General features: G+C 32.6%; 1 protein-coding gene across 1 annotated transcript; it reads left to right on the top strand.

The window, feature by feature from the left end:
• Window positions 1-480: 480 nt before the first annotated feature.
• mapkapk2b (MAPK activated protein kinase 2b) lies at window positions 481-6,820 on the top strand. The gene is made up of 10 exons (XM_052562730.1): window positions 481-742; window positions 2,137-2,276; window positions 2,557-2,621; window positions 3,013-3,092; window positions 4,009-4,135; window positions 4,225-4,300; window positions 4,394-4,518; window positions 4,614-4,699; window positions 5,493-5,573; window positions 6,126-6,820. Exons 1-10 carry the CDS (start codon window positions 521-523, stop codon window positions 6,267-6,269), a joined length of 1,146 nt encoding a protein of 381 aa, XP_052418690.1. The 5' UTR covers window positions 481-520; the 3' UTR covers window positions 6,270-6,820.
• Window positions 6,821-11,176: the final 4,356 nt, after the last annotated feature.

An 11,176-nucleotide genomic window follows, 5' to 3' on the forward strand; every position in this document is an offset into this window, starting at 1 on the left:
ATAGAGATATATATATATATATATATAAACATTTAATATATGCATATATATATATATATATATATATATATATATATATATATATATATATATATATATATATATATATATATATATATATATATATATATATATATATATATATATATATATATATATATATATATACGTATATATGTGTATATATATGTGTATATGTGTGTGTGTGTTATACATTTTTATAATTTACACCCATTAAATCAATAGTGATTGACCACTATTACAACTGACTATACCTAAATGTGAAGACTTTATCAGTTACACAGAAAATGAGCAAAAGTGCATATATAGTCTAAAATGAATTGCATTTGGCTGCTTTGAATCTCCATGTGTAGAAAAGGTCAGTGTAGAGAGGTGATTTGTTTTGTACAGGCAAAGATATTCAAACCTGCCCTGTTAATTGGATCCATTTAAAATCCTTTAAGCTGGTCTAAAAAAGTCTTCAGTGCTGCCCGGACAGAGATGAACACGGTCTACCACTATGTTAGATGATACAGAAAATAAAAATGATGCAGTGCTTTCCAATGAGCAGCAAGAGAGTCAGCATCAGATTAGCATTGTGCCTCCAGAGTCGACACTGAAGATAAAGAAGAAAGTAATAACAGAGGAGTATAAGCTTGCAGGACAGGTGCTCGGGATAGGCATCAACGGCAAGGTCTGGGAAATATTCCAGAAGAAAAGTGGCAAACATTATGCTTTAAAGGTATTGATTTTTATTCATCATTTTAAAATAGCCTACTTTTTGAGGAAGTATGTCTATTTGCATGTTTCATTACCAAACTATTTTTGTATATATAATATGTATATATATATATATATATATATATATATATATATTTTTTTTTTTTTTTTTTTGAAGCAAATAAAAGGAATGTAAAAAGGGTGATTATTATGAAGTCTTATGGTATGATGGTTAAATTAATTTCTCTTCGACATTCAATGTTTATACTACTGTAAATGGTCCCTTTTGAGTACAGGTTTTCATATTATTATAAAACTTTGGCAAATCCAATCAGGTATTCCTGGAAATAAATTGACATTTTCATGCAGTAAAAAAGATTCTTGTTATGCAGTCAAGGAACTAAGGTGCCTCAAAACCTTTTCCATTATAATAGGGTTACTGGAGCTATTAGCATCTGTTGAGTTCTGGCAGGAACATATGGGATCCATTAAGCACTTAAGCTATAGAGTTTGTAAATTCCTCAAAAAAAAAACTGCCTAGACATTCTCCAGGAGCTCTGCCAGTGTGGTCATTTGAGAAACCATATAAATCCTCAATTATCTTTCCATTTTTTACTCAGATATCCTTCTAGGCACTCTCTGTCATTCATTATCTGCCTATGTAATGCTATTGAAGCTATTCCACATGATAAATACACAAAACAAGTTACAAAAAAATAAAATAAAATAAAATACATTTTACACTATATTTTCAAATGTATTTTAGGCAGGGCAAGAAAATTAATTTCCATCAATAGCCTATTAGAATAGGCTAGACATATTCATTCAATCATTGCAAAGTAGGTTCCTTGGTAATTTGTCTTTACATTGTTTGGTAACACTTTATTTTACGGTTACATCTATTAGATGCTTATTACTAATAACTATGACTTTTCTCTCAAAAAATGTATTTTCTGCTAATTAATAGTGAGGAATGTAGTTGTTAAATTTAGGTATTTGTTAGGATTAGGCATGTAGAATAAGGTTAGGTAGAATAAGGCATTAATATGTGCTTAATTAGCACTAATACATGGCTAAAATTCTAGTAATATACATGCCAATAAGAAACTAATAGATGTAACGTAAAATAAAGTGCTACCATTTTTTTCTCCTCAATGTACACTCTCAGAAAAAAGATACAAAAACTGTCAATGGGGCCTTTTAGGTCCTAATATGTACACTTTAGGTACAAATTATAGGTACTAATATACTTAATATTATTATTTTTTATATATATATTTTTTGTTGTTGTAAATTTTGAAATATATTTAAAAATACATTTGAAAATATAAATGGTATTGCTTAATGGCATTATTAATTTATACTGTCTATAAAGGTTTCATTTGAAGTCTGATGCTCTTGAACACTCACTTTCAGATGTTGCGGGACACCCCTAAGGCTCGACGGGAAGTGGAGCTTCACTGCAGGGCATCAAGCTGCCCCCGTATCGTAGGAATTGAAGATGTCTTTGAGAATTACTATCAAGGCAAAAAGTGTTTGCTTCTGATCATGGAGTGGTAGGGCTTTTAACACAATTAAAGCAAAACCAATATACCATTTATAATAAACCAAACTGAATTTCCTTCATAACATATTTTTTCAAATAACTTTTGAGGGTTTATTTTTTAATGTTTTTTATGGATGGGATATTGTTTTCAATTTTTTTAATTGTATTTTTTTATAAATGTATTGTGTCTATCCATTTGAATAAAATTCTCTGACAAAAAAAAAAAAGAAAAAAAAAAAGAGAAGTCATAAGATTAATAAGTTAAAATGCTGCATCTGTTCTTTAAACAGTATGGAGGGGGGAGAACTCTTTCGCCACATTAAGGAACGTGGTGATCAAGCTTTCACTGAAAGAGGTACATTACACATCCTCACAACACACGTTTGTTTCTGTGAAACTTTCCATTACTTTTATACTGACCAAAATATTTTTCTATCCCCTAACCCAACCTTAACCCTAAGCATACATCTTATAGAAAACCTGTTTGCATTGTTACACTTTAAGATAAACATAATTTACAATTTTTCTTTTTCCCCGTCGTGGGGACCGCAGGCCGGTGTCATCAACAATGTCAAACATTTCAGGTTTTGCTATCCTTTTGGGGACATTTGGTCCCCACAATGTAGGATAAACAAGTACACACACACACACACACACATGCATGTTCAACACAACCGATGAGAAAACAGCGAACATATCACAATTACTAATTCTCTATTTTTGTTTTTTCCTTCCACAATGAGTAGAAGCCTCGGAAATAATGAGAAATATAGGAGAAGCTGTGGAGTTTCTGCATGGTATTAATATTGCTCACAGAGACCTCAAGGTGAGCTACTGTTTAGCCTGTTTAGCTTTTTTATTACTTTTATTCAGGAAGAATGCAATAAATTGAGCAAACATGACTGTAAACACATTTTTAATATTAACAATAAGAATTAATATGAAAATAGAAAATGTTTTATTTTTTATTGTAATAATACTTGACAATATTACTGTTTTAATTACTGGTTTATCCAAATGGTTTTATGAACCTTTAACATAACCTAGCCAGAAGATACACACAAGCAATGCTGAATGGTTAGAGATGGTGCTTAAACTCTGGATGAGTGTCACTAAGTTGAAGTATAATTAAGGCAGAACTTATTAAAGCTAAACTGTAACTTTGTATATTTTTTCTTGCTTTTCCTGGGGCCATTTGGCCTATCCTACATATCATGTAACAGTTGGACCCTGCATTGGTTTCCATTTTAAAATATAGCCAATTAGGTTTCTTCGACTTTAATTGAACATGGCAATTTAATAACGGCATTAAAACAGGCAAATGATCCAACCGAGAATACATTTCACAGCACATTTATAGAAGAACAGTCATTCTGTAATCTTATACTCACTCATTGCTGAAAGCCAAGAGGAAAACCCAACATTTAGAGTTCATTTAGAAGTCAATTAGTATTTCAGACCATTTAAAAACCCTGCTGAAAATCTTTTCCCATTACTTGTTGAGTCCAAGAAAGATTCAAAGAAGATCATAAGAAATTAGTCTCTATTAGGTTCTAGTTGCTTTCACAACTTTCACATTTAATTCAACTTGTTACTTGCCATTTCTTTGTAACTATATGTGAAATTTACCAGAAGGTTATAATAATTAATAAAATAGGAAAGAATTTTGTATCACACATCATAAATCTATATTTCCATGCATTTCTCTTAAATTTAATTTTCAATCTTATCTTGATTGGCAGCCAGAGAATTTACTGTACTCTTCAAAGCATCCGGATGCCCAGCTCAAGCTGACAGACTTTGGATTTGCCAAAGAGACCACATCCAACAACTGCTTGACCACCCCGTGCTATACACCTTATTATGTGGGTAAGCAGACCGTAAGAAGTAAGAAGTCCGTTTTGAGTTTCATTCCATATCATAATACAGTGAAGCTAAAGCAAACCCTTCTCTCTCAGCCCCAGAGGTGTTTGGTCCAGAGAAATATGATAAGTCATGTGATTTGTGGTCATTAGGAGTCATCATGTACATCTTGTGAGTGAAAACAATTTTGATGGTTAAGAAATATCACATCAGTTTTTTATATATTATTTCACTTTCATTCACAACCAATATGGATCCTCTTAGGTTGTGTGGATATCCACCATTTTACTCAAACCACGGCTTACCGCTCTCACCGGGAATGAGAAAACGCATAAGGAATGGCCAGTATGAATTTCCAAACCCTGAATGGTCGCAGGTGTCAGAGGAAGGTCATTTTATGATATTTAACACTTCTAATGCCACGTTTTGTTCAAATATAATTAAATACATTATGTGATATACATTTTTTTTCTTCACTCCACAGCAAAGCAGCTCATTTGCCAGCTATTGAAAACAGATCCTACAGAGCGAATGACCATTGCACAATTCATGAACCATTCTTGGATCAATGTGAGCATTACCATTTCAGCGTGTAAAATTAGGGAAAATGATATACATAATATTTTGGTCCTATGTTTGTTTCCATATTTAAAGGGGTTGCTCACCATTTTCTTTCTTTCTAGGCCTGATTGTGTTTATGGTGTGCAGTCTAACATGTGTTTATTTTTTTAAATGCATTATTTCCCTTCTCTGGTCATTTCCTTCTTTTATGAAGCCCCTCCCTCAGAAATAGGTGATGGGCTCTGATTGGTTAGCTAGCCCAGTGTGTTGTGATTGGCGAGAAAGAAAGAGAGATGGCGAGCAAGGGGATACGGGGAAAAGTTTTAAGAATTTCTGCTTTATAACATTGATTTTGAAACTTGTGAATCCATTAAAATCGTTAGAAGACAGAATCGCAATTCATATATGAATAGATTTCTATGTGCACCCCTAGTTTTCTCTTCCTCTTTTATAAAGCAGCGCAGCATGGCCTCTCCCCCTTTGCTGCCTTTTCCCAAGGATGGGGTTTATCTGGGTTTGTTATGTCACAAACCCAGAAAGTAAATCATTTTAGTCCCTTCCAGTCATTTCTGTAGGCATTAAACTGCCAGAATTTTAAAAGATGATTTTCCATTTGCATTAATTTTTCAGCTTTGTTACTTTGCAGATACTGTTTATGTTCAAACAGCAACATTACACACTAGCTAACGATAAAAACGTGAAATTGCAATCAACCACCCCTTTAACTTTTAGCAAGACTATTTCATTAGCATATTTAATATTTTGCATATCAACGTGTGTTTCTCTCTCGGGATCTATGCAGAAGTCAATGAATGTTCCTCCTACACATCTACACACAAGTCGAGTTCTTAAGGAAGAGAGTCACGTCTGGGATGAAGTCAAGGTCTGTTCTCTGTACCATGTATTCAGATATGCATAAATCAAATAGTTTATCATGCATACAGCACCATTCAAAAGTTTGGGGTTAGTATAACAAATATTTATAATTCCAGATAAATGCTTTTCTGTTGAATCTTAAAACATATAATTGTTTCTACAAAAATAATAAAGCATCACAATTGTTTTCATCATATTTCAAATCAGCATGTTAGAAGGAAGATCATATGACACCGAAGATAATGATGCTGAAAATTCAGCTTTGCATTACAGGAATGAATTACATTTTAAAATATATTCAAATATAGAAAATATTTCACAATATTACTGTTTCTACATTATATTTAATTAAATAAATGCAGCCTTGGTGAACAGAAGAGACCCAAAAATATTAAATATTAAATAAATAAATAAATAAATAAATAAATAAATAAATAAATAAATAAATAAATAAATAATGACCCCAAACATTTGACCAGTAGTGTCTATGACCATCGGTCTCAGTCATTATTTTTTTGTAAATGATTTTGCTAAGTCTGTTGTGTGTGTATTTACACAGCAAGAGATGACTAATGCCTTAGCAACAATAAGAGTGGACTATGAACAAATAAAGGTTAAACCGATCAAGGATGCGTCCAATCCTCTTCTTCTAAAAAGAAGAAAGAAAATGGCTGCTGCAATGGAAGAAACACCAGGGCAGTGACAAACTAATGCATGTGGAAATGCATAGCTCTGGATCACTAGAGGACACTTAAAAAAAATGGAGATTGAGGGAAAAATGGGGCCTTTCATGGCATTTAGTCTTCATTTCTCTTTTTATAGCCTGCAGCAGTTAGTTATAGCAAAGATAATATGTGTGTTAATATCTGTAGGGATGCATGAGTGTATTAGTATTTACTTCTAAACTGTATCTATAGCAAGTGCATTTTTAATCATTTTCTTGAATGTTTTTTGAAAGTAATATCCATTTTATTAGTCACTTTTTTAAAACCAAGTATTAATGTTTGCTTTGTAATGTTTGTTGTGAATAATACTGCAGGGGAATATGTTATGCATCCTATAAAAAAAAAAAAAGTGTGTATTCATCTGCATTAAGCTGAAGAACTGACTGCTGGTTAACATTACCTTGTGACAGATGAGTAACTGACTCACATATGAGTATTTTCCACATTATGTTTGTTCTGACATCATGATGTCATTAAATGCACCATGGCCTTTAATAAAAAACAAACAAATAAATATGGCTGTATACATTTTTCTAAGTATTCTGAGCATTTCTTAATAAGTTGGAACTGATTAGCACATACGAAAAACACCATCCATTAATTAAAAACATTTAAAATGCAAACAATGGTTTTAAATTTGTAACTTTTTGGTATTTATGGCTTGCCTTTCTTTTGCTTTTTTAAACAATATTGTTTTATAAAGTCATGTTTAACAAGTAGCTTGTGCCTTTGCTAGCCAGCTGTTTAACTGCAAGAGATCCAGTTGGGCTACTTTGAAACATCCAGTTTTACTGTATTCACTAAAGTCTATCATGTTTTCAAAAGCTATTTGTTGAGCTTAACATTAAGAAAACCCTTTTCTAGTATGTAAAGCCACTGTAATTCCAACCCAAGATAAAACATGTCATACAAAGTCAAATGCCCCAGAAATGCATGTACACATGCACAAAGTTCTCATCCTGTGCTCACTCCTGACGGAGTTTATGAAGTCAGGTTGTTAAAATGCAGATGATTTGCATTCTCACACATGGCACTCATATTCACAAACCCTCAAGGCACAAAACACAGCATAACGTAAGTGAGGCAGTAGACAAAGCTTCACTGTATACTGGCTTTACACTGAAAGCTCTGGGCTGTGCAACTGTATCAATTTATTGGAATGTGATTTATTGTATAAATACTGTAAAAATGGCTGTAAGGAGGACTTTATATAAGGTACAGTTAATGTGTTGTCTTCTGCATGTGTATAAATGTATTTCACAATTATAAAAAATATGAGTATAAAAATTGGTTGAATGCAGCATGATTTTTCAAAATTTTATTCTCTCTCCAACTCGTTTGTGTGTGTTATTTTTTATAAACATAAAAGGGGCAAAAAGACAAAAAGCACAGAGGCTACAACAACAAGTTTGTTTAATCTTTTTAATTTAAGCAGATATGTTGCATAAAATCAAATGCATGAAAGGTTTTTTGCTTAAGAGGAGGAGTGCATTTTTGTCCATGCAGTTTATATAGTAGAATGACTGAATTGTTTTAACTGAATAATTATTTTATTGCAAAATGTACTCCAATAAATACAATGATTACAATGTTGAAAATTATTTGTATTATTCTTTATTCTAAACGTTCTCTCATATGTAGTTACCTAAACATTAAAGGGAATAATGTCACATCGTTATTGGCATTTTAAAATATTTTATGTCTTTTTCAATGTAATTTTCAATAAATACTGTACATTAAACATAAAATAGAAAAGTTATACGGACATATGGTAACTCGACAACCCTTTTATCTTTTTCGGTGGCGGAGCTAGAGTTTTATACATGGGGTGGCCAAGTCTAATTCAGAAGGTCCATGACAGAAAATCTGTGTATAACCCCAACCTGGTATAAAAATGGCAATTATATAAATTAATACTTTTATTTAACAAAGATGTTTTAAATTGATCTAACGTGATGATAAAGACATATATAATGTTACCAAAGATTTCTATTTCAGATAAATGCCGCTCTTCTGAAATTTCTATTCATCAAAGAAACCTGAAACAATTCTACTCAGCTGTTTTCAACATGATAATAATAATTACTTTTATTGAGCAGCAAATCTGAAGATTAGCATGATTTCTGAAGAATCATGTGATTGGACTAATGATGCTAAAAATTCAGTTTTGCAATTGCAGGAATAAATTACATTTGAAAATATATAAAATCGAAAGCAGTTATTTTAAATAGTAAAATATTTCACAATATTACTGCTTTTGCTGTATTTGGGATCAAATTAATTGCAGGCTTGGTGAGCAGAAGATAATTCTTAAAAAATATAATATATATATATATATATATATATATATATATATATATATATATATATATATATATATATATATATATATATATATATATATATATATATATATATATATATCTTTTTGACTGGTAACGTACACTTTATTCTTTCTAAATATTTCTAAACTAAATTATACAGAGAACCCTAACAATTGTTTTGTATACAACTTTATATTTGACCATTTTTATAATAAAGTTATATCTATACATTTAATTATAATAATAATAAAAAAAACAATTATGAGTAAATATATAAATGTATTTTTTGCACTAACTTTTCTCACTAGTTTATGCACACTAGTGAGTGTTTTTTTTTTCAGTTATTGTCTTCTAGCTGCTGTCTTTCCATGGTTGAAACACTCGTTGAGTGATTACATACACTACACATTCAGTAAGTTGTAGTGTATCTTTCAACATGGATCGGATGTTCCCTCAGTGTTTACTTCATGCCAATAAGAATGCACTACTTCTTTGCTTGAACTTAAGGGAAAACGAGAGCGCGCATGATCCTGGTCATGCCACTAAAAAGCTCCAATTATTAGTTATTGTTAAATTCATCCTCTACTTCACTTCCAGAAAAAAAAAATATATATATATATATATTGGCATGTCAGGCATTTACAGTATAGGCTATTATTTACAAAACTCTTCAGGGCTGCGTTTTCCAAAAGCATTGTTTATTTACATTTGTAAATAAAGTTAACAAAACGAAAACATGCATGTTTTAATGCTACTGAATAAAAAGAAACGATCCACTCGCAAGCCTCTGCTCATCACGACAGTACCTGGATCTCCACTGAATGACAACTGTATACAGGAGGACAGACATGGACCAAATTATAGATCATATAGACAAATTAGTGAGACTTGTGACTAGTAAGAGTGTCAAAGGTTTTATATTAAGTGTGTTCACTATAATTTAATACACTACACATATTTTGTACATAACAATGTTTGTATTGTGTTTATATATATATATATATATATATATATATATATATATATATATATATATATATATATATATATAATTGGACACTTTGAAAATGTCCCCAAGTGCAGTCACAAAAACCATCAAGCGCTACAAAGAAACTGGCTCACATGCGGACCGCCCCAGGAAAGGAAGACCAAGAGTCACCTCTGCTGCGGAGGATAAGTTCATCCGAGTCACCAGCCTCAGAAATCGCAGGTTAACAGCAGCTCAGATTAGAGACCAGGTCAATGGCACACGGAGTTCTAGCAGCAGACACATCTCTAGAACAAGAGGAGACTGTGTGAATCAGGCCTTCGTGGTTGAATATCTGCTAGGAAAGCACTGCTAAAGAAAGGCAACAAGCAGAAGAGACTTGTTTGGGCTAAAGAATACAAGGAATGGACATTAGACCAGTGGAAATCTGTGCTTTGGTCTGATGAGTCCAAATTTGAGATCTTCGGTTCCAACCACTGTGTCTTTTGTGCGTCTCAGAAAAGGTGAACGAATGGACTCTACATGCCTGGTTCCCACCGTGAAGCATGGAGGGAGAGGTGTGATGGTGTGGGGGTGCTTTAGTGATGACACTGTTGGGGATTTATTCAAAATTGAAGGCATACTGAACCAGCCAGGCTACCACAGCATTGCATGCTATTCCATCATGTTTGTGTTTAGTTGGACCATCATTTATTTTTCAACAGGACAATGACCCCAAACACACCTCCAGGCTGTGTAAGGGCTATTATACCAAGAAGGAGAGTGATGGGGTGCTGCGCCAGATGACCTGGCCTCCACAGTCACCGGACCTGAACCCAATCCAGATGGTTTAGGGGTGAGCTGGACCGCAGACAGAAGGCAAAAGGGCCAACAAGTTCTAAGCATCTCTCGGGGAGCTCCTTCAAGACTGTTGGAAGACCATTTCAGGTGACTACCTCTTGAAGCTCATCAAGAGAAAGCCAAGAGTGTGCAAAGCAGTAATCAAAACAAAAGGTGGCTACTTTGAAGAACCTAGAATATAACATATTTTCAGTTGTTTCACACTTGTTTGTTATGTATATAATTCCATATATAATTCCACATGTGTTAATTCATAGTTTTGATGCTTTCGGTGTGAATCTACAGTTTTCATAGTCATGAAAATAAAGAAAACTCTTTGAATGAGAAGGTGTGTCCAAACTTTTGGTCTGTACTGTATATATATATATATATATATATATATATATATATATATATATATATATATATATATATATATATATATATATACCTGCATGTAATTACAAAAGACTTGATATAACTCTTTATAAAACCCAGTTGATAAAGTATAGGCATATAAGGCATAGTTTTTCTAATGTACATAGGCTCTATTTGTGCCTGCCTGTATAAGAGAATAACTCTTTTTCCCTACATTTTCCAGAATTTTCAGTGAGCAGTTTCTGCAGAGTTGTGGATACAAACAATTACTCTAATCTGCGTGTACTGCGTCTGGATGCCAATGAAATTAGAGCCCAAGAAATACCGACTGGAGCTGTACTGTGTCTTCGCCTGGCAACCAACATTGACCTGTAGG

This window comes from Carassius gibelio, chromosome B8, assembly GCF_023724105.1.
Source record: "Carassius gibelio isolate Cgi1373 ecotype wild population from Czech Republic chromosome B8, carGib1.2-hapl.c, whole genome shotgun sequence".
In the NCBI taxonomy this organism is placed as follows: Eukaryota; Metazoa; Chordata; class Actinopteri; order Cypriniformes; family Cyprinidae; genus Carassius; species Carassius gibelio.